Here is a 23,346-nt window from a genome sequence, read left to right as displayed (position 1 = left end):
TTTTCTCATTTGCGACAGTGGTTTGAGTCGATATTAAATTTGAAGATATAATTATATCAGAATATGTCAGATTATTATAAATTAACATTTTGTTCTGTAGCAATTCATTATCTTCTAATGGAACGGAGCCCAGATTTGACTTAGTTTTCCGTCCGGCCAGTAGGGGGTGGTATTACCGTGCAAGATTGAGCTGAAACCGATGTTCCGTCAACACGAGTGGTAGCAGTGGAAGAAGAGAAGTCGAGCGCGGAAATAAATTTGAGATTTTTTTTCGAAAAAAACATCTCCGTAAAAAAGTTAGCTATGTGTGGTTTTATTGCAGAGATGTAAATTTCGCGTACAGTCAGTGAAGTCTGCAGGCTTAGCATATGAAGTTTGCTTTATTAGTATGATAGTAGCTGCATGTTTTAGCTCTGGGGCCTCCACGAGGTTGGAGCGATAGCAAGCTTGCAAGCCAGGCTCTGCTTTCTTCTTTTAACCTTTAAAGTAAATAAACAAAACCCAAAATGTCAGGATTTAACTTTGGAACAAGTACCTTGGGCTCAACTAACGTTGGCGGGAACTTTTCATTTGGAGCGGCAACCAGGTATGAAAATGTAGAACTGATCTTGCCTAGCTAGCTAGCTAGTTAGCTGCCTAGTTTTCAGACGTCCGCTCTCTAGCGAACCTACCACCTCGCTAGATAAACTAGACAAGATAGCCGTGACAACTTGTCCAGATCGGCAGACTGAAACTGTGTTATTCATTAATTATTCATAGTCTCAGACGACGGTTAATTTGTACAATAAGACCTGGGTAAAACTCAAATTTCATACACAACAAGCATAGTTGCTAGCTAACTCTAGCTAAACTAATACATACAATTTACACGTAGCTGGCTAGCCGATTTCCAAACCAGTTTTATAAATATGAAAGCGAACAGACTTGTGAATAGGTTGTGAGCGGTGTAGCATGTTCACAGTGTGAAGTGTTTCCCTCCCAGCGCCCCTGCTTCAGGCACTGGCGGGTTCAGTTTTGGGGGTCTGGGTGCAGTGACCTCCGCACCAGCCGCTACCACAACCACCTCCTCTCTAGGCTTTGGGGGCAGCTTGTTTGCACAGAAACCAGCAAGTGGGTTCTCCTTCAACACACCTGCTTCAGGTATGAAGCACCTTGATGATCAGATTGTGCATATTGGTTATCCCCTAAGTCATGGATGTGTTGCATCACACAAATAAGTGTGAATAATAAAGTTTTGCATGTTGTCGCATCACTCCAGTGTCCTTTCTCATCGATCATCTTTTTTTCTTGCTCTAGGGGCTGCTGCACCATCTACTGGCCTGACTTTAGGTAAGGAAAAGCTGTGGGAACTCTTCACACCCCCCTTTTTTTTACAGTTCATGTCGTTACCCATTCCTGCCGCATCCATCTGTTGTTGTCAGGAACTCCGGCTGCATCCACTGCTGCATCAACGGGCTTCGGCTTTGGAAAACCGGCTGCATCGGCAACCCCATTCTCCCTGACCACTACGACCAGCTCTGCCCCCGCGGCTACAGGCCTGACGCTGGGCTCCATCCTCACGTCTGCGGCCCCTCAGACCGGCTCGACAGCCTTTTCCCTCAACCTGGGAGGGATGGCAGCTGCCTCCTCTGCTCCGGCTGCCGGCCTCACCCTTGGCTCTTCTCTCTTCTCCAGCTCTGCCTCAACAGGTTAGGAGGCTCTTGGGTTTCACACTGCTCTCTTGGTTTAAAATATAAAACCTCTGGCATACATTTAACATTTTCAAGTCTCAATCTGCAGAGGCGTTTGGGAAATTGACATGACATTAGGAACCCATTTCTTTCATTCTTTACTCTCTTGTATATTTTTATGTTGGATGTCTAGGTTCTCTTAACTTGCTAGCTTTTTGGTCAGTTTAATGTTTTATTTCTATGTTTTTGGATGCTGAAATGTAAGCCAGTATCATATCTATACTGGCTCATATCAGTAGGACAGTTTCAGGTTAAATTAGGATGCAAGGCAGTACAACGCTAACAGTAGGTATCATGGTGTACCAGGTTCACTTTCGGGTTGTCTGTGTTTTTCGTTTTGGTCATGTCTTTTCTCCAATGTTGTACTGAGGTCTCTGTTTTTCAGGTTTAGGACAGCCCACTCTTGGGGGAGGCTTGAGTCTTGGTGGGTTGCTCTCGACCTCCACCGCATCGACGGCCCCAATCGCACTCGCACCCAGCATGGGCCTGGGTGGAGTGGACTTCAGCACCTCCTCAGAGAGCAAGAGTGATAAGTCATCCAGTACTAGACCCGAGTGAGTGCCAGCATACTCTCAATCCATGAATCTTTCACTCTCAGTGAGGATCGTTACATTGGCCTGTTAAGATTAACTTTCCTTGTGACATATAAATATTCATGACTTATTCACTATTCGCTACGTCCTCTTTTGGTTTCACTGCAGAGACAGCAAAGCTCTCAAAGACGAAAACCTCCCTTGCCCGATCTGTAATGATGTGGACAACTTCCAGTAAGTAGTGTCTCTGCGAGGTTCGGACTCGGCGCAGTCCTTCGTCGCATGGCCCTGCACATGCGTTTGGTGTTTGCTGACGGCCCTCCTCCTCTCATCTCTGCAGGAAGTTTGTGAAGGAGCAGAAGCAGGTTCAGGAGGAGATCAGCCGCATGTCCTCCAAAGCCATGCTCAAGGTGCAGGACGACATCAAGAGCCTGAAGCAGCTGCTGTCGATCAGCAGCAGTGGGCTGCAGAGAAACGCCCTCTCCATAGACAAACTCAAGATGGAGACCGCCCAGGTACACGGCACAGACACACCCCAGGCTTAACATGCGAGTCGAAAATAAAAAAAAGTGCTTGGAACACATCACTGGTTTATACAAGACACGTTCAGAGATTAGGTGTTTATTGCAGTGCACTGGGGAAAATGTGTTTGCTGTGAAACTTTCCCTTAATTCGGTTATTTCTGATTAGTCATGATTTCATGGGTTTACTGGGCAGACAGAGACGGAGAGTAATTTGATTTCGCCCTTGTGCCACCTGAATATGTTTATGACTACTGAGTAAATTTATGTATTTAATAAAACTGTCCTGAGCATTATACCCCAGCAGTCAGGACATGACGTTATTCTCTTGACTCTGATTCAGATGTTGCTCTAATTGTAAAATATATACTGGTTGCCGGTAGAAGAATAATCATGAAGTCTGCAGATTATGGATCTGGTTGACTTGCCTGGCATCATGCCCTGTCCTACACAGAGCACATCTGCCAAATTTGAGCCAGTTTCTCCTTTTTAAAATGTGCATGTAGGACTACCTAGATGAGCGAGGCCTTTAGGGAATCGGATGAAGGCGGAATGGTGGGTTGGTCGTGCCGAGTTCTCAGGTAGCTTTTGGCGGCCTTGTGCTTTCATGCAGAGAAAGGCGATGGGTGCTGAAGTAGTGTGGTCCCTCTACACATTCCCATGGGCCTCAGGTGAAATGCTTCAGGCAGGTCAGTCTTGCATAAGAAGGGCTCGGAACCCATTAGATATGTTGCCCTAGTGTTTATTTCAGGATCAGAATCACTTCTATTTACCAGTGTTTTTTAGATTTGCTTTGGAAAGATGGAAACTGTTCAACAGAGCATAAATGAAAATGGGTGACGGCTATGAAATGTATGCGGAACAAAAACAACAGAGTTTACCGTATGTACATGGTAACCTTGTGCATAAACACACGAGTGATGGGGTAAGCAAGACCCAAGTATGGAATGCAATGTGAACACGAGCCAGGTGCAGTGCATCCTTATATACTGATGCACCACTTGCTGGCCTCCTGAGGTTTCATTTCTAGGGGGTAAGCAGTGTGGCTTTAATTGTGACTGTTTTCTCCCCTGCAGGAGCTGAAGAATGCTGACATCGCTCTCAGAACCCAGAAGACACCCCCTGGGCTGCAGCATGAGAACAGCGCCCCCTCTGAGTGAGTGCATGTTTGCTAAGATCAGTACTTGGCCATCTTCTGCCCCCTGGCTTCTAGAAGAGTTCTTTCCAAGCCAAGCTCTTCCCTGCCTGTTCCAAATAATCATGGGCTTGTCAGTGCTGATGCCTTTTAGGAAATCTTGACTATATGCACATGGCTGATAATATTTATATTTAATGTACGATGATGCTAATGTGCGTAATATTTTGTTAATTATATGTGCATAATACCATATGCCCTTATTCAGTAGTGTTAATCAAAAATCTTTTATTTTATTTATATATATATATATATATATATATATATATATATATATATATATATATATATATATATATATATATATACATATATATATATACACACACACACACACACACACACACACACACACACACACACACGTATATATTCTCTAATATTTATAATGTGCTACATTTGGACTGGAATAGATTAAACAGCATTTTAAATGTACATTAAGTTAATTGGGAGCTTAAAGAGGTTTTGGGCATGGCTAACCCTTTTCCCTGTGCCTTCCCAGTTATTTCCGCGCTCTGGTGGAGCAGTTTGAGGTGCAGTTGCAGCAGTACAGGCAGCAGATCGAGGAGCTGGAGAACCACCTGACGACCCAGAGCAGTGGCTCCCACATCACCCCCCAGGGTAACCTCACTCCTGTCTCGCTCGCCAGTCACATTGTGCACACAACTACATGCGCTCTGTCGTTCGCCTACCCACTTTGGGAATATGTACTGAGTGTACTTTTACACTTTGTGTGCAGATCTGTCCCTGGCCATGCAGAAGCTTTACCAGACATTCGTGGCGCTGGCTGCTCAGTTGCAGGCCGTCCACGAGAACGTAAAGGTGCGTGCTCTCTCTGGCCCAGCCCTCGCTATAAGCTGCAGTACTTTGTTAGTCCGAGACCAGGCTTGGTCCATTTCTCAGAGCCTCTCACTAAATTGATTTGTATTTGGACAGCTGTCAGTGACGAGCTCCCCTCTCCTCCCCTGCAGGCGCTGAAACACCAGTACCTGAGCTACCGACGGGCCTTCCTGGACGACTCGACAGACGTGTTCGAGCTGAAGCGAGCAGCTGGCCGCAAGCCTCAGGGAGCGCCGCGAGTCACCACAGGCCCAGCCCCCTTTGGCGCCGTCCCCAACGCGGCAGCTGTCGCCATGGCGGCCACGTTGGCGCAGCAGCAGCAGCCCGCCCCAGGTCTGACCGCCTTCAAGTTCTAGAACCTTCTGCTTAACCAATAGGCTACGAGTGCATCCGGTAGCGGAGGGGGAGGCACAGGTAGGCAGAGAGAGAGAGGGAGAGAGAGAGAGCGCATGAGGATGCAAAATAAATGGTGGAAGCCAGTTAGATCTGTGTATGGTTTCTTCCTTTCACCCCCCCCCCCCCCTTTCTGGTTCCTTCTTGGTTGGGCGGGGTAGGGTAATGGGGAGCTGGCTACCCCACTCCTCCCACCCCCTTTCTGCTATTGCTGAAGAAACAAAGTGAAGAATTTTTACTTGCCAGGCCTGAGATGGCACTCATGACTGGGGAGGGGTAGGATGAGCATGAAAAGTCTCTAAAGAGAGAGAGAAACACATCTAGCTCAGCGCAGTCTTTAGTTGCCAATATTAGATTTAGTTTCTCGGATAATGTTGTGCCAAGTATTCAGTTTCCAGATTGGTCACATGGCGATTGTTGAGCTCTGGTTGAAGTCAGTGATGTTTGTTTGTGTGTGTGTCAGAGAGCCAAACCTCTTAAATTACCAGAGTTCTGCAGTGGATGGGGCCACACATGTGTACCAATGTGTTTCCATTTTAATTAATCAGTTGACCATTAAGAAATCCTAATTGATTACAGGGTACTTGCCTCTTTTTGTATTATTATTGTTCTTATTTTTGTGATTTTCAAAGGTGCTCACTTGGCATTGGTGCATATATAAGTTCCAAAAAATGCAGAGGTTGTCTTTTTTGGAAGTCTTTTATTTTCTGTTGAACCTAAGTGTTCTCTAATTGATTTTTACCTAATTGAGATTTTAAATCACTATTTGCTCAGCTCTAAGGAGAACAGTTTTTGCTTGATGCAGTAAGAAATTTGCCTGTTGGTGTTTTCAGCGGCACTAATCTAGGAATCACAAATACAGTATCTGCATGAGCCTAAACACATCCTCCTTTCGCTTGTGTATATAGCATGTGGAGTTGTAACGGTAATCGGCTAAACCCCCATAGCCTCAGCTTGTTTTGTTTACTTATTTATTTTTTGACCTTTTTAAATTAAGTGCCATTGATGATGGTTGTGTTACTCAGAAGTCCGACAGTGGGCAAAGGACATTCGTGAGCAGTAAAGTTGAATTCTTGTGCTGTTTGCTAAATGGCATAAGTCCTCCTCCATGGCTTCTCTTTGTTCATGAAACAGGAGCGCAAAGGCGCACTGTGTACGGACTCTAATCTGAAGGTATGGAGAATGTAGTGTGTCTGGAAATGCACAGTCCTTAAAAACCAAAACAGAAGAAGCCCTCAGTAGTGGGTGTTGGCAGAATGGTCTTGTGTGCTGCAGACAGAACCCAGTGAACCCGTGCCATGTCAGGTATACTTTGCCATGTCAGGTATATACTGCAAATGAAGGAGGCGTCTCCAGTATTATTGCTTTCTATTTTTGGCTGATGGCGCATTAATTGCTCCACACTCGTGCAGCCTCTCCATGCCTTCTCGCAGTGCATAAACGCCGAATGCAGGCAGAATGAATATAACGGTGTCTTCTGCCTGCCCGCCAGGCTGACATCACATGCCTTTCTAATTCTAGTAACATCTGCGGTCTGTTTATTTGGCGCTACATATTGGGGGGCCGTACTCTGGGCGTGCCTTTTGCCAGCAGGTCGGAAAAGATCCTGCTCGTGCCGTACGGACGCGTCGGGACTCGTTCCTCTCGGACGTAGCGAACACGAAGGTTTGTGTGGCGACGGCCCATGTTCCCACCCAATCCTAGCTACATCAGTGCTGACGATTCACATGAGCTTGTCACTACTGACGCTCTGAATTATGACATTACCATGAGGTTCGCCTATGCATTTTTTTTTGTACTCCGTTTTTACAAGTGCATGCTACTGATTTTACAGGGTGTTGATTAATTATTGTACATTTGCAGAAGAATAATTTGAATATGCTATAATTTTTTTAACACGTTTTTAGTAGCTTTGCAATTTTTAAAGTCACTTATCCCTTACTGGTAACCATGGCAGCATTCGTGGTGTCCCTGGAGACAAAACAGCAATAACAGGTTACAGGTGTGTGAAATCTGATGATTTGATGGATGCTTCTCATAGCCTAGTGGAATAATTGTGGTTCTCAGTAATTATTGAAGAGGTTGAATATTCTTTTGACTGTTGAAGCCGTCCACAGCAACACCCACGTACCATGCCTCCCTATAGACCTGAAATGGATTTTGGGCAAAAAAACAGAAGCCTTAAAGGAGCTTTATTCCGGTTACAAGTGAATCCGTAATGGGTCTGTGTGTGAGCCTGCATGGTTACCATTTCCTATTTGCTCTAAGCACTTGTGTCAAAAAAACAAAAATCCTGTTCTCATGAAATTGACCCTAATGGCCAAAGGTTTTTTTAAAAAGCCAATTTAGAAGTTACGCCAAGGTGAGTGTCTGACACATGTCGGTTATTTTGTTTTTGCCTACCTGTACAAAAATCATTCAGTGAAATTTCAATGCAAAGGTGGAACAGCTCCATTAAGGATGGTTGCTGTGTTTGAGGTAGGAAATGGACGTTAGTCAGCTGAGTAAGGGTTTTGTACTTTAATTAATTGGCAAAATACTTGACTGTTCTTGTATAATTTTGAGTCTGTGTTGTGTTCGTTTGTTGTTGTTTTTGTTTTTTTTGTACCTTTGCACCTCAGATACCACAATTGGTTGCATGACACTATCTTCTCAGTATGTATTCCAGACTAGAGCAGCTTTTTGGTCTACAAAGCTTCAGTCCATAATGTGTCAGGTAAAATTGTTCTATCTAGAGTCAGACCCTAAATTCTAACTACAGGAAACTGCAGTGGTGTCTCTGAGCTGAGAGGTTTTGTACAGAAATGTATGGCCGTTGACTTTTCCCACCTGTTTAAGGGCTACCGTACTTTATCCCTTGGTGCATGATGGGAGAAGGCACACCACATGACCTACAGTGCAGTTTTGTGCCAATAGTCAATGTTGAGCAGTGCAGCCTTTATAGCCTTCTGGCCTTGTTTATGGTCAACATCTGCTGCTCTGGGCTTTGGTCCAGCATCTCTCTCTCTACAGTGGCTGCTGAGAGCCAATATTCCTTAATACAGGTGCTCCTGTTTGCTTGATGCGACTCTCGATTACCCGGGCTGTATGAAGGTTGTGATTTTGTATTAAATATGCACATGGTTGCTGTGCTTTCCAAGGTTACCCTTTGTAGAGCGCCTTTTGATGGAAAACCAGTGGAACAAATCCTCCACTTGTGGGGTAATGTGAGTGCTGTGTGCAGAGAGTTAAGGTCGAAGACTGTGATTTCCTTACGTCATAATGCATGGGTAGAAACACTGTTGAATCGTAGGCTAGTCTCTTGTTGAATGCGGCAATAGTCTTACAGTGCAGACCCACTTCTGAGCACACAAGGCTTAAGCTTGTGTTATTCTCACGTAACACTAATATGAATGATAACCTTGCATGCCAATCTTTTTCTTATTGGTATTACTTTTGATCACGTTTTACAGAGTGGCTCCTTTGTTTTGGTACTGTCAAAGCTGTGAAAGGGGAGGGTTCCCTGTAGTACAGTTTCCACGTGTTGGAACTTTGAGGAGTATTTGCGGAGCTTGAGCTTTTGGCTGTTTACACACAGTAACAAATTAGAATCGACTTTCATTTGAGTGTGTGTGTGTTAAGTGCATTTAGGCTATATTTAAACTATTGCTTGTCGATGCATATGATATGGTGTGCGTTTTGTGCTAGATGCCATATATACAGTAGGAGTTGTCACTGTTTTGAAATGCATTCCTGGGACATTAGCTTCAGTTCTGAATTAAACCGTGTTAAAACAATAGCAAGTAGGAATCAGTTTGTCCTGAACTGTTTCATGTTTTATGTAAGTGGATTGCATTAAATTGACAATAAATCCATTTTCTTAAAGAAAAGCCCTTGTCTTTGTTACTTTTTGACTGAAGTTGTTCATATAAATCAATTGGATGAAGTATAATCAATTTGAGATGCTAATTATTACACATCGCATCTCTAAATAGGAAAAAATCAAAAACTAAACGAAATATAAAACCAGCTAAAAGGAAACGAGACAGGAGCGCAAGCATTCTGTAAAATGTAGTTGCAGGTCAGGTTTAAAGTGCCTTCCTCTGAAATTGCCATGAAATGCTTTAGTTAGAGATGGGAGGACAGCAAGCTGGTATGTGAACTAGTTGTTTACACCAGGTAAGTAAGGGCAGTCTATGAGAACCGATTCGAGTAACGTGCCACTGCTGAAGGCTTTTCTCTGGGGAGGCTTGGAGGGCAGGCGGCAGACGACGGAGCGTGTAGGGCTAAAGTAACTGCTAAGGCACAGACACGTTTGCATCAGGTGCTACTCAGACCTCATTACAAGGACTCTCTTGTGTTAAGTCCTCCAAGCATTTCACACAGCATGTGAAAAGAGGCTTTTAGGCATCTCCAGACAGCATGAGGCTACATGGAGAGTAAGCTGTTCTGCTCTCTTTTCTCTGTCCCAGGGACGCAGGCGCCCATGGGCGCGAGTTTTGGCACCCCCTTTGCCTCGGGCATGGGCACTAGTATGGGCTCTACCAGCCTTGGAGGTACCCTGTCTTTTATACTGTTTCTCTCAGCTTCCATCCTCCCACTGCAGTGATATGCTCTCAGGTTAGATATGAAAAAGATGTTAAATGTGCAGAGTCTGCTGTAGTTATTAGGCAGAGAGAGGGGTGTGTTTGAGTGTGTGAGAGACAGCTAATTAGAGTTCCCTTCAAGTGCAGTATAGACAGGCCACATGCACTGCTCCTTCATTTCCTCCTTAGCCTTTCCCCCTCTCTTCCTTTGTCCGCTGTAGGTGTACATAGCCTGATGTAGAGTTAGCGTTATGCTCTTTGTGAATGGGTGGTGTCGGTGAAGGTGCTGGAGCCGCCCCTCAGCGTGTACCGCTCTGTGTCTCGACAGCTTTTGGTAGCGGCGTGGGGTTCGGGGCCATGGCAGCAGGAGGCTCATCGTTCGGTTTTTCCGCTAGCAAGCCATCTGGAGGGAGTCTGAGCGCAGGTGTGTTCCACAGCACCTCCTCCTTTTCCTTCACGCCACCGCGGACTGCTTATGGCCAACATCTTCTCCGGCGTCACCCACTGCCTCTCTGCTCTCGTATCAGCCCAGGAGGGAACTGACACCAGCATCTCACTTCACTCATTGTTTTCTTTTTCCTGCCTGTTTTCTGGCTTTAAAAAAACCAAAATAAAAATGTGGGTGGGGGTGATTTGCTTGAAGTGTGACACTACCAGCAGAAAGTGGTTGATTCAGTTTTGTGGCGCTATTAAGGAGTGCACAAACTTGCAAAATCACCCGTTCACACTAGTGAGTTCTAAACCGTATAAGAGTAGTTTCCACCTGTAACCTTACTCTCCTCTTCACGCAGGGTTTGGGAGCTCCAGCACCTCAGGCTTTAACTTCAGTAACCCAGGCATCAACGCGTCGGCCGGGCTTACCTTCGGGGTGTCCAACACCCCGACCACAGGCTTCGGCACAGGAGGCACTCTTTTGCAGCTCAAAAAGCCCCCAGCGGGCAACAAGAGAGGCAAGAGATAAAACGGCCAGCGTGACGGGGTTAATGGGAATATGCATTTAGGCCACAGGGAGTCAACGTTAGTTACAGATCTCTGTACCTTTTGGTGAGCGTGCTTAAGGGACAGCCATCTTATTAGCACACTTGATGTTTTTGCGTTTTGCCCATCAAAGTGTCCTGTACTTTAAGATTATTTTCTGTGTATTTTCTCACTGATTGTGTGATGCTACACTGACACTCTGCTAGTGTGTGGGACTGGCAACCTCGGGAGTGTTGAGGTGATGCAGGATGAATTTTACCACCCACTGCAGTTGATGGAATGAGGGGAAGAAATGCTGAAGAAGCCTCAATGTAGAGCTGTTTGGTTTTGCGAATAATTGCAATCTCAGCCATTCTGTGTTTGTCACATTGTTTTTGCTCTTGTGCCCTGTGACTGTATGCGTGTCAGTCCATCTAGCATGTTAACTATTCTTCTCATTCACAATCGGATAATGATTTGTTCTTTCTCCTCAAAGTGTACCAGAAGGTGAAGGCAAACAGTGTGAAAAATGTTTACTTTGTGTGCCTCCATTTGCTGTTTTGTTTTGCCTGTTGTATTGTCAATTACCAAATAGTAACTTTCTAGACTTTGTGTGCAAATCGTTATTTTTTTCGACTTCAAAGAGGTTTAATAATAAAAGGAAGAGATTTCACTAAGGTCTTGCTTTGGTTGTCAATTGAGTGAAAAGGTCTGTAAGGAACTGTCTCCTAAAACTTTAAAGGCCAAATTTATAGGCACTATGCAAACCAAGTATATTTGGCTGTTGGAAATACGTTTGCCTGATGGGATTTAATGTTATGAAGGGGACGGTGCTTGAATCAAAGCTCGTACTTTCTTTTCGATCAGAAAGCGAGATAGAGCTTGAGTTGCGCTTGTGTGGCGAGTTGAGGGAGCGGACGCCCGACGCCGCTCTTTGTGGTCTAGAAACAGAAAGATGGCGCCTTCACATGTATTGAGGTGCTGTCAGCGGGGTCTAGCATGGATACCTGTAATATTTATTGCTTTAGTTGTATGTTGGTCATATTATGCCTACGTGGTGGAGCTGTGTATATGTAAGTGAAGTTAATTTAATTTAAGCGCCATTGGTTTAGATATCTAGCTACTTATTCAGATAGATAGCTACGTTAGCTAGCTCGGTAACTTGAAAGCCAGGAAGTGATTGGAACTGTTAGGCAGTCTTTGCACGGTTTGCTAGCTACATTGTCGCTAATAGCTGTTAAAACCATGCAAAATATGATCGTGGTACATTTGTTTTTAAACAAGTCGTGATTTGTCATGTTTATTAATGTGTAGATGTTTTACTCGCGCACTAGCGGTATTCATGATACTTGGCGTGACGTTAGTTGGTGTTTTTTTCCGTAGCAAAGCAAACTAGCTTGCGTAGCTAGCTAGCTACCTTTTCCTTATTTATTCTTTGTTTAGCTAGGTTAACATTTTCCATAAAACGTATTGGACGAATTGAGTGATCGTTCCCAAACTTTCGAACTTCGAAGAGGTGGTGAGCCGTGATTTCGTTCGCTGTTGTAGCTCCTGCAGTGCTAGCTAGGTAACCTAACGCTAGGTGGCTAGGAGTGAGACTTTGTAAATCATCCGGCTCAAGTTAGCTTGGTGAGTTCGAGTTCTTACTCAACCTGTTGGCTGGCTACCGTCCTATAGGGCTGTTAACTCTCCCAGAACACTGTCTCTGTGGGCAGAAAAGGCACATTTTTAGCCGTGGGTTCGAGAGATAATATATCAATTAAAGGCAAGTTACTAAAGACATGTCTATCTTAATAGTGGAACGTCAGTTAGCTTTCTAGGTAGCTAGCTATGAACTTTGTGCCCCTCCTCCTTAATGGGTGATGCTGAAATCTTTTACTGAACGATTCACAAACACATATTCTTTTTTTTTTTTTTTTTTTTTAATACTCTTACAGTCACAATTCCGAGCACAGGCGAAAAAAGTAAGTGCTCAGACAACCAGGAATAGATAACAATGTTTTCTTTAACTTAATCTTAACAGTATCTTGCTCATTATTATTAATTTAAAAAATAATACCTGCATCATTACATATTTCCATTAAATAAGGACAACTCTTCTTTTAGAAGTGGTTTCCGATGTGGTTATTAAATGTGGGTTCGTAAGATTGGTACAATTGCAGCTGAGTTTCTGTTTTTCTGATGAGCGTAGACTGCATCAGTAATCAAAACAGACATAGTGATAGAACTCTGATAGAACTGTATGGCAAGCAGTTCCCCTTCATGGCATTTTTGGCAGTGCCAGTTTCACAATCGTTGAAGGCTGTTTAACTATAACACTACACTCTTCCTCACAGTTATCTACTTGGTCGTCTTTCACCTTTCGTTCGTCATGTTTGTTTGGTCTTATTGGAAAACCATCTTTACAAGACCTGTGAACCCATCCAAAGAGGTAAGCTAAATGAAAATCAGTCAAACAAGTTTAAGGCCCATAGAGTTCAGTGGTTCCAGGCTTATGGAATGTATAGCACTTTCTATTTGAAAGCTGATTGTTTGATTGATACATGATTTATTATAGAGTGGTGGGGATGCCATGCTGAGTACAGAAGCATAAACTGGAGGGGTGTGTGTGTGTGTGTGTGTGTGTGTGTGTGTGTGTGTGTGTGTGTGTGTGTGTGTGTGTATCAGTTCTGCTTGCCCAAAGCTGAGAAGGAGCAGTATGAGAAAGAGGAGCGTCCAGAGACTCAGCAGGAGATCCTGAAACGAGCAGCCAGCAGCCTGCCACTCTACACCCGCACTGGAGCTGGAGGTGATGCACTTAAATGTGGTTTGTGGCCTGATCAAGGCAAGATGAAGCTGAGGCTGTTTTGTGTGGGTGGGGGTTAGTATCTGCAGAAAGTGAATGAAACGAGTTTTTAACCCCCAAATGCAGATCTGGCAAATTGCCACACAATCAGTAATAGTAAAATTAGGTGACCATGTCAAGACAGATTGTGTAATATCCATAACTCTGTTAAAACCACAAGTAGGTGCTGTCATTTTGTTAATTATAAGTTAATTATGCAACACTTTGCTCTCCTGATTTATTCCCTCCTCTTAGCCATCCGGTACTGTGACCGCTGCCAGGTGATCAAACCAGATAGGTGCCATCACTGCTCTGCATGTGACATGTGAGTCTGTGAGCCATAGTCCTGTTACCTTTTATTGGCTACTCAAAACACAGTTCCCTTTTGAGTAAGGCAACACAGTGGTCAGTACTAATTAATTAGGTGTGTGTGTGCGTGTACACGTGTGTGCACATATGCTTCTGGAAAAAAGAATGTCTACAAGAGTATGACATGGAAGAAGGACTCCATCTGGCTGTATTTTTTCCAAAACCAGGAATAATGCATCACTTTTAAGAGATTGGGACACTGCAGAGAGGCATCTGAAAGCAAGATGATCATGTCTTCACATCCACAGGGAGTTTAGTTCAGTACAGGAGCTATTTGAAAGGTTACAGATCAGCTCAGAAGTCCTCTTCCATGGACACCAATGCAATAGTTTTTCTAGCTAAAATTAAAGGGTTGAAGTATTTTTAGTAAGTTATCACATTTTTTTCTCACACTTCCATAGCTTAAGATAAAATGGAAATGTGGTTGTATAAAGGTGAAATCTCTTAGTTCATTATCATTTTTTTTTTTTTTTTTTTTTACAAATTTATAGGTGTGTGTTAAAGATGGATCATCACTGTCCATGGTGAGTAAAATGTTCTCTCATCTTTGGAGATGTTGCCTATATCTTTTATGACTAGTCTTTGATGTGTCAATGCTGTTATCTTTTCATCTTTTTTCCACAGGGTGAACAACTGCGTGGGCTTCTCCAACTACAAGTTCTTCATCCTCTTTCTGGCCTATTCACTTGTTTATTGTTTATTTATTGCTGCAACTGTCCTCCAGTACTTCATCAAGTTTTGGACAGTGAGTAGACTACTAAGATGCACCCTTTTTTTTAAGTTCCTATAATTGTAGCGTGATTTTTAAAAAAATTTATTTTCTCTTCTCCTGCTTCTCTTTCATCATAAAAACCTTTACTATCCTGCAGATGCTAGTTGAGAAGTGATTTGGGCTTTAGGGGTTTGTAGCTTCATTTGAATGCAGTGTTTTTGATGCGTTTTCCCCTTATTCCCTAACAGGCAAGCCAAAGCCTTGCCTTTCTTGCCTAGCATTTGCATGTGATAAATTTGCCCTTCCCCCTTTCTCCTCTCCTTGCGTCTAACAGTCTGTCTCTGTTTGCACTAAGCTTTGCCGGAGGAAATCGGCAGAGAATTGTCCGAAGGTAATCACCTGGTGTTAGTTCCCGATGTTCTTAGAGCATACCCACACTTGTGAAATAGGAGACTGTTGTCCCTTTCCAGGTTGTCTGAGTGGCATGTCGTGATTTGCCAGTGTCTTAACCCCTTGTTGACCCTTGTCTCACAACTTTCCTCTCTTTTCTCCCCTCTCCCCACCCCTCAGAGTGAGCTGCCCGACTCTCACGCCAAATTCCATGTATTGTTTCTCTTTTTTGTGGCGGCCATGTTCTGCATCAGCATCCTCTCACTCTTCACTTACCACCTGTGGCTGGTAGGGAAGAACCGGTCCACCATAGGTAAGACACTTACCATCCCCTCCCCTCTGGCCATATGCTTTAAACTAAGTGACCCCCATATCAGCACAGCTCTCGATGATGGCATTTGCTTGGCAAGTGCTGATGCACCCCTCCTCTTTCTCATGTCCCGTCCCGTGCCCCCCCCCCCACATGCCTGTGCCACCTCACCGCTCAGAGGCGTTCCGGGCACCTGTGTTTAGGAACGGCCCTGATAAAAATGGATTCTCCCTGGGCTTCACCAAAAACATTGTGCAAGTGTTCGGAGACCAAAAGAAGTACTGGCCACTGCCTATCTTTACTAGGTAAGCTTGGGGTATGTGCTATGGGTCTCGATCCCCCTCTTGTTTTACTAAAGTGGCAGATGCCTTCAAGAGAGGTTTTTATTTCATAGTTAGGTGTTGAAGTAAAAGGAGCATTCTCAGTTTTTCCTGCCTCTTTCGCAGTCAGGGAGATGGCCTCATTTTCCCAACCCGACTGGTGACCACAGATCCAGAACAGCCAACAGTAGTTCTACCTCCCAACAGCTTCAGGTGCGGTGCTGTTTTGAACTGTTACCACTTGGGGGCAGTAGTAGACCAGCAGGTCTTCTAAATGCAGATCTATGTTCTGTGACATCCATCCAGTCATCCTTTTTTTCCCCAGTGATGAAGTCCAGCAGCCTAGCCCACCCAGTGAATCTCAAAACCGTCTGCTCTGTGACAACCTCCAAGCCAATGATCACCTGGAGATTGTCACTGTAAAGTCAGGTAAGCCATGACAATGAAATACTGCTTGTTGTAGTGGGTTCGAAAATGCATAGATGCCTGTCTGTAGATGAAGATCCAGCTGCATCTATTTTAGAATGTCACAATTGATTCTAATTAGTATGTAGTAAACTATGCACTAATTTATTGACCAACATGGGCTCTTCCCAAATGTAAAATTCCACTAAACTCAGAGGCATGACCTGTTTGTTGTGGGGTTGCTCATTGACATCTGTGTGTGTCAGTGGTGAGCAGGTCCATGTGTCAGAGGAGCAGAGGCAAGAAGTTCACTGGCTGTGGCTAACAGTAGTGCTTGAGTGTCTAGCCATGTCTTATGGTAATGCTTTTTTTTTTTCTATCGCAGATGAAAGTGAGACAATTACTATGTCCACGGACAGCAAGTCGTAGCCAAACTAGTCAACTAAGCAGCCCCTGGGCTTTGTAGTGAGCGAGTGACAGACAGTCAACACGCCGATGTTTCCTCGCTCTGGGCTGAAGAAGGCAGGGGAGGGCCTGCATCTCTAGGGCCTACACCAATCGCCTGCCAGGATTCAGAACCAGGCAGGGTGGAGAAACACAGCCATCAAATGTGATGCCTTAAATGACTCCATATCCCAGCCTTCATATTGTCTGTTAATTGAAGAAGAGGCCTAAATCGGGCATGGTCTGGGAACAGTCTTGTTTATTGGCAGTAATAGTAAGGTATTGTGGATGTAACAGAGAATTGTGGACCCTGCCCTCGCTTTCGCTTTTTTGCACAGCAAATATTTCCTCAAAACCTGCACAGACCTCCCCACAGTGGTACAGACCTCTTCACACTCACAGACCTCCCCACACTCACAACTCTTGGCTACTCGAGTATTTGTGCATGTCCTCCAATTGGTCGCTGATTGTTTACCAAAAATGCACTACCATCATTAAGGGCATTTTCCCTTCGTGCTATTCCTCTGCTCGTGGACTCCTTGGGATGTTCAAGAGCACCATGAGGCGGTCATGGTCTGAGAGTAGGGGTCATGAGATGTTTACATAGCAGAGAGCTATCTAAAGAGCTATAGCCAATTAAATCGTTTATACTCTTGTTTCTTTTTAGTGAATGTATACTTGTTTTAGCCAATGAGATGTTACTGGACATTTGCCTATTTATGATGGAATGATTCTGTTGTGTGAGGTTCAGGTCAAAGTACTGAAACAACCTGGCACAGAAAAGGCAAGTTTGCACATTAAGATTCAATCAGTTCATTTTTATTGTACATTACCATCTGTGGGGGACATGAGACATTCACACTAAACAGTAGACATAGGCTACCCTTCTGAAAACACAGAAAACCTCAGTCAGGATATTTGGATACTACAGGTTGCAATAGGTGTGACACTTTTCATAATTAATTTTAAGTGGAAACTGAAACAGGAGATGACTTTGTTCTCCAGATCTTTTATGCTGAGTACATTTTACTGACATGTATAAAATCCATGACTTGACATCAGCTGATGTGCATGTATATTGATTCTAAAAGTATTTCCTGATTAAGGCTTTTTATTGAGCCCTTGCATAATAATTACAATGTTTTAAATGTCTAGACAGATTGTCCTATAGGAATATTCTTTTTCATTTTTATTTTTCCTCTGTCTAATTAATTTTGTGGGTGTGCTATGATGTGCATCTGCCTTAAGTCAAAAGGCAACCATGGTCACTTATTGCCGCTGTGCATTGACACAAAGGGCTGAACATCAGGGCTCTTATTATGGAGTGTTTACAATTTGTAAATAATACCTATGCTCTTACAGTATAGTCCTGTCACCAAGGAAACCAAATAATTCCCACACCCATCTGAACTAGCCAACTGGTGTTGCTCAATTAATTCAGAACACCTGCTGCTGTGTTGACTTCCATCAACATTTTTCAGTGTAGACATAAATTCATATATCCCTTTTTTATATAAATACTGTGCTATTGAATAGGCATTCTGATCTGTTATCCAAAGTGTAAAATGCTGTGAAATGTGAAGTTGTGTGTGCACGAGTGTCTGTGTATGTGTTGAACGTGCACGGTGTGGACATTTGTGGTCTGGTGTGTTGTTTAGCTGCTTGTGGTGAAGTAATTGGTGTAAGGCCTTTGTTAGTATCAGTAAAATATTCCCAGTCACAAACCTGCTGGGTGGCAGCGACCAATTCAGTGACACTGCAGTGGAAGTTCAGATGGTGCCAGAAATTTGGGACAAGGGGGTCAAATGCAGAAATATCATGTGGTGTACTCTTATTGATCTTTTTTTTTTTTTGCTCGTTTTGTTAAAGGTAATTGCCAAACTTACTAGCATTCTGTTTTCAGGAACCCTACTCTACTTTTATGCAGATTTGTGCATTATTGCATCTTCCTCATGCATACTTGTGCTATTTGTGCCACAATTTTTTAAAATGAATTATTTATTGTCGTGTAAACCAAATGTTTCTTTAAAGTCTCTTATAAGCCATACAGAACTGTGAAAGGACTACTTATTCTGGACCATTATTGTAAGGTATCTTTTAAAAGAATGGAAAATCAGCCCAAGTTTGCATGTATAGAAGCTTATGTTTGTATTCTGCTCATTGTGCAAGCTGGAGATTTTGATTCGTCGCCAGTGTTATGACATGTTTTAAGATGAATAGTAGTGTCTAAATATACAGAATACTGATCATGTAAAATGGTGACAAATATATTTTTCTTGTCTGATTCATTTTAATCTTGATATTTTGTGAATGGTGTACTGGCTTATTATGTGGAGATGGTAAAAAAATAAATGGGCTTTGGTTAAAAAAAAAAAAAAAAAAAGGTAGCCTTGTGTGTGAGTGTGAGACAGACCACGAGAGCGAGTTCAGGGTCCTTTCATTACCGTGAACTCGGCGCTGCTTGACATGCAGGCCATTCAACTCCCCTTACACGTTTCAAGTGAGGAATGACAAATAATGCAGGGTTCCTCTTACAAGGACACTTTCACAAAAAGCACAACTGCGCACACACACCTGTATGTGCGTGTGTGAGTGACAGATACTGATAAATGTGGCAATCCCAAGTGATAGGAACATAAGAAACAAGGAAATTGAAAAGCATGAGAAATACCACAGGGCTGAAAGAAGTAGCAACATCCAAGATCTCCATCCAGGAGAGTGCAGTCTGGGAACAGCCAAGATACTACATAAGACCTTCAAGCTCCCAGGCCTCTGGTAGAGGACCCCAGCTTGAAGGAAAATGACACCTGGAGGAGGGTGAGAAGGGAATTTATAGATAGATAAATTATAGATAAACATCGATGTAGCCTAGTGGATAGGACTTTGGGCTATTGAGCGGAAGGTTCGGAGCTCAAATCCTCATTCTGCCATACAGCCACTGTTGGGCCCTTGAGCAAGCACCTTAACCCCTGTGCTCTGACCCCACCTCACAAAGAAGCTGGGATATGTGAAGAGAAGTGCTTCATTGTACTGTACACGTGTATATGTATATATGACCAAATAAAGGAATTCCGTCTGTTGTAGATCACCTTCTTCCATGTATCAGAATCAGGACCATATAAGCAAAAAAAAATGCTGGATCGGATCTCGGTCAAGAAATTTATAAGGAATACCATCACAATTCCAGCCTGAAAACAGTATAGCATTGTTCTGCAGTAGCACACTGCATGAGATAACAGCTAAGTTAGCTTGAGCAGATCACATCTGGGCTACTTTGAGAACGGTTTATAGACCGCTGTAGAGTTTAAGTGTGGCGTTTTTCCCCATTAACGATTAAAACCTATTATGTTCAAATGCAAATATCCATGAACTTGCACATGTGTGATTTCCATTTCCATGATTTTGATAACCCAGTGTGGGGAACGGGCTGCCTTCTAGTGAGAGCATGTAAACTAGACAAACGAGCGTTTTAGCACTGTTCACTGCCGTGGATCCGTGACGAACGGCGATTTGTTTAATCCGTTCTTTAAAATAACAGTTTGGACGTTAGGTAAAGGATCAGAGAAAGGAGAAGAAACTGAACCAGAGAGGAAAAAGAATAATTTGAACAAGTAAAGCACTCTCCTTCTCTAAATTCATTAAGTCAGTTACTATGTGGTTTTACTATATAATTCAAACGAAAGAAAAAAGGCGGGGAGGGGGGGAACGTTATTTGCCGTTAGCCTGCTGAGTGTTAAGGTAGACCTGAAATTATGAATAAGAAGCTGGAGAAGCTAACTTCAGCTGTGTCGATGGATTTTTTTATTTTGTATAGAATGAATAATCATACTACAATCGTTATTAGATGAAATTTCTATTGGTTTTAAGCACAGGTTGTGTGATGAGAGACGTAGCACAAGTAGCCTCTGTGTACTCATTTAGTGTGCGTTTGCCGAGTAGCAAGTCGAACAGCGACTTACCACTGAAATTCACAAGAACAACTATTATAAAGGCTATTATTAAGTTGACGTGGGATTACACTTGCATTCACTAAGGACAAAAAATACAGACGAATTATAGTGTAAATTTCAGGAGTGAGGAGCACTGAGTAGAAACAGACAGCTAGACAGAGAGACAGTGTGTGTGTGAATATAAAGCAATGGGAGGAATAAAAGGTTTAGTCTTGTAAGAACGTATGTCTCTTATGTTAATTTGCTGTTCCTACTGTGACGCCGTAATTTCATGGAGCAGTAGATGTGCCAGTGCGACTAAACCACACACATACAAAATTATGCACGGGAAATGCCCAGAGGTGCCTTGTACCCGACAAGCCGGCATCCTCTAGAGTATCATCTCTTCTTCATGGTATTTTGAGCTTGATCGGTGGTAACTACAAAGGCTATGGATACCGAACACAAAGGTGCCGATGTACCTTGAGTGCAGCCACGAACCCAGTGGGAGAGACATCCACCAGCCTGCCATGATGATTATAACGTTGGGTATCACCCCAAACCTGCAACACTAACATCACATCCTCTACACAGCATCTCCCCTTCAATTAGAACTAATCTCAGGTCCCGATGCAACAGACCGATGTCATAAGTTAGTATGGTTGCTCCATAGTCGATGCGCTAAGTGATGTCGAGGTAGTGGAATTAGACGAGGGTATTGAATGCCCAGAGCTGGCAGAGTTACAGTGCCAGTTCACAGAAGAATGCATAGTGGGAAAACAATACCAGCAGCCAGATGGCCAGGCACGCAAAGCCCTCCATCAGAGAGAGGAACTGCTTAGAAACAAGGAAAGGCAGAATCCTTATCTAGACGAGGAAGCTCATAGCAAAGAGGTCCTAACCAAACAGTTACTACTTCAGAGATGATTGAAAGAGAATGAGATAGAATTTGAGAAGGTACATACCACTGCAGCCTACCTGAAGGAGGCTTCTGAGTCCCTTCCTCCCTGAGACTTAAACAGATGCACCCCTGCATCTACAGCTAAAACCAGAGGAATGGTCACAGACACAATATTACACAACTGTGCTTACCCACTGTACTCCACACCTCCACTCCACATCCAAGTAGCAACGGTACCAATTCACCACATTCAGCCTTAGACAACCTTATAGGTGCTCACTGTAATCTGATCCCATGCATGATCCCACTCCATAGACCACAGCTATGCAGGCCCTCCAAGATACAGGCAGATATGTCAACTCGTTCAGAGCCTGTTAGGACAGGTGATGCAGAGGCCTTTGATAGCTTTGCTCTATCAGTGCATGTTTTAGTTGGCAAAGATGTGACTCCCGTGTGGATAGGTTCCTCAGTAAACTCCCTGAAACTATTGTGATGGATTTGTAGAGTATTGCCTTAACCATGGTATGCTCCAAACTGGAACAGATAGAACTTATACCTTAACAGAGTTCTCTGCAAGGCTACAGCTCAAATCACAAGCTAAACATATGTTTAGTCAAGCAGCTGCTTTTTTCCATGAGCAAGCTTAAATATCTACCTTCAATCGAGATACCCCGATGCTACATTCTTCCTTGTGTGGATAATAGAGGATCCAGAACAGAAGCACACATCATCTGCACCACTTCAGAAAGAGCCTATGGTTCTGTATCTTATCTTTGTTTGCAGTGCACGCAAGAGCACATCCACATGTCATTCGTGATGGCTAGATCTAGGGTGGCTTCCTGCAATCAGATTTCAATGTCATGCCCAGAATTGTGTGGCTCTCACTTGAAGCACAACTAGCAGGAGTCTTCATGTGGAGTTGGCCATTCCGGTCAGAGATATAATCATGTGGTCTGAGTCAACAACCGTAGTGAATTGGATTCATTCTTATTCATGTCGTTATAAGGTGTTCGTGGGCACACAGATCTCTGACATGCAAAATCTCACTGAAGTAACTTACTGGCGCTATGTGAATACAGCTGATAACCCAGCAGATGATCTAACTAGGGGAAAGACTCTATGAGCTGAGCCAACTGCACAGCTGTCAGCAAGGCCAACAAGTTCTCTATCAACATTCAGATTCATAGCCAGCCTTACCTCTATTAGAGGCTCGAAAGTGTCACGCATTCTGAATGGACAATGAACTACATTACCCACAAGCCTCCTGTTCGAACCAACTCTCCCTTTTTTTTTAGTCTCACCTGTGTCTTGTTTTCCCTAATGTTTCTTCCTATATAATTACCATTTATTAGGTTTGTCATTGCAAAGTCTGCATACGTTTCTGAGCTGTTATATTTGTGTGTGTTATCCTGGTTACTGTTTATTCTGCCTGTATTCTGGATTTACTCTGTTGCCTGTTTCCCCACTGAATTTGTTTGCCTTCTGCCTTCTGGATTCATACTATTGCCTGTTTGTTGACTATACCTTTGGATGGCCCCTTTTTTATTATTAAACTCTGTCTACAAGCACTCGACTCCATCTCTACTCATCAGACCTGAGAGAGAGGAGGATAATGAAGAGCAATTCACTGCTCAGTAGTCCTCAGAAGCCTGACCTCACACAAATCCAGATAGGGTCAGCTCTCCTAAAAATCACTCATTAGGTCCTTCACAGGGTGACCAGTGCTCCAGGTGATTCTGACATGACTGACACTGCTGCTTTAGCCACTGAACTTTATCTGCTCAAATGGGCTCGGCTAGAGAGCTTTCCAGAAGAATCAGATGGTCTACCTACAAACAGGTCAATAGCCCCACAAAGTCACATAGCTGCTCTCACTCCTGAGTATGATGAAGCTATTGGTCTTGTACGAGGAAGACTTCATAGAGCAGAGAATATAGATCTAGATGCTATTTTTTGAATAGTATTAGACTCTTAGCATAATGTCACATGGCTAGTTAGTCAGAAATAT

General features: G+C 43.5%; 2 protein-coding genes across 7 annotated transcripts; both read left to right on the top strand.

Moving 5' to 3' along the window:
• The first annotated feature begins 196 nt into the window (after nt 1-196).
• On the top strand, nt 197-11,411 carry nup58 (nucleoporin 58). Of its 3 annotated transcripts, XM_027005251.2 has the most exons (14): nt 197-586; nt 983-1,140; nt 1,297-1,329; nt 1,422-1,688; nt 2,116-2,284; nt 2,432-2,497; nt 2,604-2,778; nt 3,861-3,940; nt 4,482-4,600; nt 4,719-4,801; nt 4,951-5,152; nt 9,664-9,747; nt 10,106-10,201; nt 10,569-11,411. In XM_027005251.2, exons 1-14 carry the CDS (start codon nt 507-509, stop codon nt 10,736-10,738), a joined length of 1,782 nt encoding a protein of 593 aa, XP_026861052.2. In that variant the 5' UTR covers nt 197-506; the 3' UTR covers nt 10,739-11,411. The 3 variants fall into 3 exon arrangements, with proteins under 3 accessions (XP_026861052.2, XP_026861053.2, XP_026861054.2); XM_027005252.2 differs by lacking the exon at nt 9,664-9,747; XM_027005253.2 differs by lacking the exons at nt 9,664-9,747; nt 10,106-10,201.
• Nucleotides 11,412-11,653: 242 nt separating this feature from the next.
• zdhhc20b (zinc finger DHHC-type palmitoyltransferase 20b) lies at nt 11,654-17,402 on the top strand. 4 transcript variants are annotated; one of them, XM_027005254.2, is made up of 13 exons: nt 11,655-11,807; nt 12,672-12,698; nt 13,071-13,165; nt 13,402-13,522; nt 13,814-13,883; nt 14,419-14,451; nt 14,552-14,672; nt 14,995-15,030; nt 15,210-15,342; nt 15,518-15,644; nt 15,786-15,872; nt 15,985-16,088; nt 16,450-17,402. In XM_027005254.2, exons 1-13 carry the CDS (start codon nt 11,690-11,692, stop codon nt 16,491-16,493), a joined length of 1,116 nt encoding a protein of 371 aa, XP_026861055.2. In that variant the 5' UTR covers nt 11,655-11,689; the 3' UTR covers nt 16,494-17,402. The 4 variants fall into 4 exon arrangements, with proteins under 4 accessions (XP_026861056.2, XP_026861058.2, XP_026861055.2 ...); XM_027005255.2 differs by lacking the exon at nt 12,672-12,698 and having other exon boundaries at nt 11,654-11,807; XM_027005256.2 differs by lacking the exon at nt 14,995-15,030.
• Nucleotides 17,403-23,346: the final 5,944 nt, after the last annotated feature.

This window comes from Electrophorus electricus, chromosome 5 (genome assembly GCF_013358815.1).
Source record: "Electrophorus electricus isolate fEleEle1 chromosome 5, fEleEle1.pri, whole genome shotgun sequence".
Lineage (NCBI taxonomy): Eukaryota > Metazoa > Chordata > Actinopteri > Gymnotiformes > Gymnotidae > Electrophorus > Electrophorus electricus.
This window is presented reverse-complemented; position numbering and strand designations above follow the sequence as displayed.

Bases quoted from the DNA above. Each gene is read 5' to 3' on its own strand.
- nup58 (XM_027005251.2), top strand. From the start codon at position 507: ATGTCAGGATTTAACTTTGGAACAAGTACCTTGGGCTCAACTAACGTT. The intron at 3,941-4,481 runs GTGAGTGCATGT...GTGCCTTCCCAG, and splicing joins GAGAACAGCGCCCCCTCTGA to TTATTTCCGCGCTCTGGTGG. The intron at 5,153-9,663 runs GTCTGACCGCCT...TCTCTGTCCCAG, and splicing joins GCAGCAGCAGCCCGCCCCAG to GGACGCAGGCGCCCATGGGC.
- zdhhc20b (XM_027005254.2), top strand. From the start codon at position 11,690: ATGGCGCCTTCACATGTATTGAGGTGCTGTCAGCGGGGTCTAGCATGG. The intron at 14,673-14,994 runs GTGAGTAGACTA...GTTTGCACTAAG, and splicing joins ACTTCATCAAGTTTTGGACA to CTTTGCCGGAGGAAATCGGC. The intron at 15,873-15,984 runs GTGCGGTGCTGT...TTTTTTCCCCAG, and splicing joins CTACCTCCCAACAGCTTCAG to TGATGAAGTCCAGCAGCCTA.